General features: G+C 33.0%; 1 protein-coding gene across 1 annotated transcript; it reads right to left on the reverse strand.

The window, feature by feature from the left end:
* Positions 1–2,496: 2,496 nt before the first annotated feature.
* On the reverse strand, positions 2,497–4,415 carry LOC112506014. The gene is made up of 3 exons (XM_025110043.1): positions 4,389–4,415; positions 3,131–3,920; positions 2,497–2,969 (listed from the first exon to the last, which is right to left on the reverse strand). The coding sequence occupies exons 1-3, from the start codon at positions 4,413–4,415 to the stop codon at positions 2,497–2,499; spliced, it is 1,290 nt and encodes a 429-aa protein (XP_024965811.1).
* Between the last annotated feature and the right edge of the window lie 828 nt (positions 4,416–5,243).

Consider the following 5,243-nt stretch of genomic DNA (forward strand, 5'->3'; position numbering starts at 1 on the left):
AAATGAAAACCACTCCAATTTGTAAAAACCGTAAAAACTATTCTCATCCATCGTTAATCTTATGAATTTTTTTCATGAAATTGTTAATCTTGTGAAATTGCTTCATATAATACTTTTTTTTGATGAAGTTGTTTCATATGTGGTTATGAAGTTGTTTCATATACTACTTAATGAAATTTTAATGAAACTGTTTCATGTATTTCTCTAAAATTAAAATAATGAAGATGATAATATTCATGATTAATACCATCCACAATAAAAAATGGTTAATCAACCTCTCATAATTACAAAAAATGAACAAAATAAAAAATTATAATAAGTTGAATGAGATTTTCACGGTTTTTACAAATTGAGTGGTTTTTATTTGAACTCACCCCTATATATATATATATATATATATATACACACACACACACTAGGTTCGAACCCGTGTATTACTCGGGGTATTTTGCAAGAATGAAATGAAAGCAATATCTATTTTGTAAAGAATCTATAATAACATCAGTAAATATTAACAGCTTGTAAAACAAACTTTGTAACAAAATCTAGATGAAATTTGGCAAAGGTAAGTAATTAAATTATTAATACAATAACAATCATGTATCATAGATTACTTTAAAACTTTGATACTTAGTGTAATACAAAGGTTGTCTTTCACCTTTGCCTTCAATTACACTTGTCTTTTCATTCCACTAAGAGCTTGTCTTATTTACACTTAGGTGTAGATTGTTAGATCCCATTTTGTAAAAGTACAAGTAAGAGGCTGTCTTGTTTAAAGATTCCGTGTTGTATTCCAAGGAAGAGCAAGGCTTGAGCGCACATGGAGAGCTTACGTGCTTCATGCAAAGTTGCACTTCATACAGAGAGCCTCTGCATAGTACATGCAGAGCTTCGATGAGACTCGCCTTTTCATTCTTGTAAGAGTTTTGTCTTACTTACACTTAGTTGTAGATTTTTAGAGCCCATCTTCTGAAAAGTGTAAGTTTGAAGTTTGTTATTGTATTTTTTAGGACTATTTTTTTTAACCGGGCTGGACCAACAGTTCTCATGTAAAAGACATCAAGGGACAAAGTCTTTAATCAAGAGTTAAGTGTCTCATATAAGGAGCCCGTGTTGCATTCTAATTAAGATGAAGGCTTAATTGCAAAAAAAGGTTAAGTGCCTGATGCAGAGGTTCAGTCCAGACACAGAGCTTCTGCATAGTTCATGCAGAGCCGTTTAGTGTCCTTCGCTCTCGTGCATTACAGTGGCTATTTTGCAAGAATTAAATGAAACCAGTATGCATTTTATAATAATCTATAATAATATGAGTTAATATTAAAAGCTTGTAGAACAAAATTTATAAAAAATGTATAGGAAATTAGGTAAAGGTAAGTACTTAAAATATTATTAGAATAACAACCATGTATCATATATTACTAAACGCTTCTTTATATACAACATTCGTAGTTCTACTGCCAATAATACCATCATCATTATCCATAATTAGTACTTTCAAACCTTGCTTGCTTTTAACTCTAGATAAAACAACATATAACTGACCATGGGTGAAGACCGGTTGTCTTAGAAATAAACCAACTTTTGATAATGATTGTCCTTGGCTCTTATTTATGGTCATGGCAAAACATACAACAATTGAAAATTGTCATATTTGAAATTTGAATGGAATCCTTTTGTTTGTAGGTGTCAAAGACATTCTTGGAATAATTGTCCGGCTTCCAATATTGCTTCCAAATATAACCTGTGCTTCTATCACTCGATTTCCCAATGATAACACCCGCAGTCTAGCTCCATTATATAATCCATATTTTGAATCAATATTCCTGAGTAACAGGATAGGAACACCAACTTTTAGTAAAATCTTATGGTTTGGTATCCCTGATAATTTAAGACCATTTAAGACATCAGGAGAGTACAAAGTTTTATCAAACTGATCGTAAAGGTGCCCTGATTCACATAGCGTATCTGAACTTAAGTTCTTCTTCTCGTCTCTTGCGAACAATGACAGCAAACAATCATTTATTTATTGAACGACTTCATTTTTTGGTGCAAGTATTGCTTGTTCTTGAAAATAAGTTGAGTTGTTGATGTTTTCAAGAATTGAGGGATAGACAAATTCTATTAATGCAGATATAGGATTGACGGAATCGGTATTGAGAAGATCATGAGGTATCTCAATAACTACATCACCATCATTATCACCTCCAACCTTTTCTTCTCCTAAGTCCAAAATCCACTTTGCAAAATCCCTTGTTTGTTCAATTTCTGAACTCTCACTGTTTCCACTGTAAGATGAGCTTAATGATGCATTTACAATGTCTTGTCTACCTGCGTTGGGAATAACCGGCAGAATTTGTCTGAAATCTCCTCCAAATATAATTACCTTCCCACCAAAAAGCATTTGTGAGTCACTACTGCGTCTAGTATTAAAAATATCGTTCATATTTCTATCCAATGCTTCAAATGCATGCTTATGAACCAATGGTGCTTTATGTGTCAAAAAGAATCTTCATTGATAATGAAAGGGATTTGAAAGCGAGAGTGTGCCGTTCTGCCACCGGTAAGAAGTAAAGAAGCAATACCACTGGAAGGGATGTTTAAAACAATTTCTCCTTTAGATCTTATTGATGCAGCCAATGTCTTCCATAGGAATGTTTTACCTATTTCGCCATGCCCATAAACAAAAAACACACCACCATTGTTCTTTTCAACAGCGGTCATGATTTCATTATACACACCTCTTTGCTCATTTGTTAGAGCAGTTACAAGCGTCTGAAACTCATCACGTAAATTATGATGGTTATAATCCATCTCTTCTGCAATCAAACGGTTGTTTGAAGATTCAAGACAATCATTATTAGGATAAGGCAGAGTAGTGAAGTTTCTAAGTGTGGAATTGTTATGGAGCAAAATCTTTTCAATTTCAAACAAAGTTAGATTCTTCACTTGTTCTTCATTGAGAGATAAATCTATAAAAATATAATATAAATGTAAACAATTAATACATAAAATTAAAGTTAAATACAATTTAAGGAAGAACATAATAGTTGACAAAGACAAAAAGAATAAATTCTTTACTATTTAGATAATAGTTGTATAAATCTATGCTTAAGATATAGATTTAACATACCTGGAGATTTTAAAGAAATTCGTTGATTGTACAGAATGCCATCTGCTAAGTATTGCCATGTTTTTTCCCAAACAAATTCAGGTCTAGATAGACTGTTTGAAATCAACATGGTTGCAAATAAGAAGCGTAGATAAAAACCAGATACGGTTAAATTTGCCTCTTCAATGGCATCAATATATTCCTTATCATCATCTAAAAGCCCAAGAGCATAACATGCATCTCTAAAAGTAAGAAATGTTTTTCCATTTACATTACGAATGTCTTCGAATGATTTAGGACCTTTCACTTTATTCAAAATAATTCTTAAATAACATGCTTCTCCTACAGTAGGAGAAACTGAATGAATTCGTCCAATTGAGAAGCCCTTTTTCCTTCGATCCCAACATCGCTCCTCCAATTTCCATACAAACTTTGTAGGGAATTCAACGTAAGTGAGTTCTCGTGCTTCTTGATAAATTTGATTACAATTCATCCAAGATAAGAACATTGAGAAAGCCACCGATGGTCTGTTTAGGACATTTTCGATATCATCTTCAGCACCAAACACCACTTGTTGTTGTCCCGGAAGATGGAAAGGAAGTCTTAAAACAAAAGGAGTCTTGTAATGAACATCGTACCCAAAAATACGCCATGAAGCTTTATATGCAGAAAGGTATCTACAATCATAATATTGCTTTATCTCATCAACAACATTAATAGTGACCTCATCATTACTGTTTTCTACAATAGCAACAGTGGCTCTATCTAGACCTTTGTTGATATATTTGAACGGATATTTGATTGAAGAAACCTGATTGCACCACTCAAGATTAATGTGTGCATGATATCTTTTCAATAGATGTTTGTTATATGGAACGACATTTTTGTTGTCTAGTTTAACACCTGATTTCTCATTAAAATGTTCATCATCTCGTATACGGTATACAAAATAACCATTAACATCAATTGAAGTGTGTTCAGAAAATTAATGTTCTCTTCACCACACGGTCCATGGATCATGAACTTTTTTTTATAAGTGAGTACAAATCTGGATCTCTGTTTTTGTCTGGGATCTCAGCTGAGATGATAGGATAAATTTGTTCAACAGTAGGTAGTTTGAGATCATGGTGCATAAACAAACAGATATGACTGTGAGTTAATCCATGCTTTTGAAATTCAATTGTATAAACAACTACAAAAAAGTGACAACTTAAATTAATAAAGATATAACTGAAGTATGAAGAAATATGTTGATACTGTTATCATAGATTGAACATACCTGCTTGAAGTTTTTCGAATAATTCATTGTCTTTCAATTCTTTAATAAGTGCATCAAGCTTGATCTTAAATTAATGACAAAGAATGTCAGGCTTGTCTTCTGGATTCAGCTCGGTGTCTTTAACGAATCTTCTAATTTCTAGCCATTTAGGATTACATGTCATGGTTAGGAATAAGTCTGGATATCCATACCATTTACAAAGGGACATTGCATCCAAATAATTTTGCATCATGTACCGAGCACCACTGGTAAAAGAAGAAGGTAGCATAACACGTTGTCCAATGTTTGAAGCATCCGACTCTCCTTGCTCTTGTACATTGCATACATTATCATATGTCTTGCACCTTAGAACTTTTTGTTGCTTACGTATGTAATGCAATCTCTCACTTTCAATCATTGTGTAACCATCAACAATAAATTGCTGTAGAAGCCTCCTTGCATTGAGAAGCAATGAAAACATATTTCCCTTATCTTGAAGTTTGAAGGCGATGAACTCCCTCATTGCTATAGTTGCTCTTTTACTTTTGCTTGAAGATGCTATCTCTCGATGGGGAATGTCAACTCTGTAACCATCTTCTCCGTATGGAAACAACAACATATATTGAAGAGGAAGGTAAGAAGGATGTAATTCACTTATTTGTTGTAAATAACCTATTTGAAGTTTTACAATGATATATCTTTTCTCAATTGTACTACCATCATCTCCAACAATTAAAGCTGCAATCTCTGAAGCAGTTGGAAGGTTATATGTTCTTCCATCCTTTTCTCTTCTTTCAATAAGCCGTAAGTTTAGCTTGACATCAAGGTAGCATTCAAAACAATCTCTTGCCATTCTATAAGACTTGACCAAAATAT

The sequence above is a fragment of the Cynara cardunculus genome, assembly GCF_001531365.2.
Source record: "Cynara cardunculus var. scolymus isolate 2C chromosome LG 2, CcrdV1, whole genome shotgun sequence".
Taxonomy (NCBI): Eukaryota; Viridiplantae; Streptophyta; class Magnoliopsida; order Asterales; family Asteraceae; genus Cynara; species Cynara cardunculus.

What these genes read in the sequence shown, in the direction of transcription:
- LOC112506014 (XM_025110043.1), bottom strand. Translation starts at nt 4,415, where the DNA reads ATGAATTATTCGAAAAACTTCAAGCAG. An exon ending in ATTCGAAAAACTTCAAGCAG is followed by an intron (nt 3,921 to 4,388) that starts GTATGTTCAATC and finishes TGGTGCAATCAG; the next exon opens with GTTTCTTCAATCAAATATCC. An exon ending in AATTTCTTTAAAATCTCCAG is followed by an intron (nt 2,970 to 3,130) that starts GTATGTTAAATC and finishes ATATTTTTATAG; the next exon opens with ATTTATCTCTCAATGAAGAA.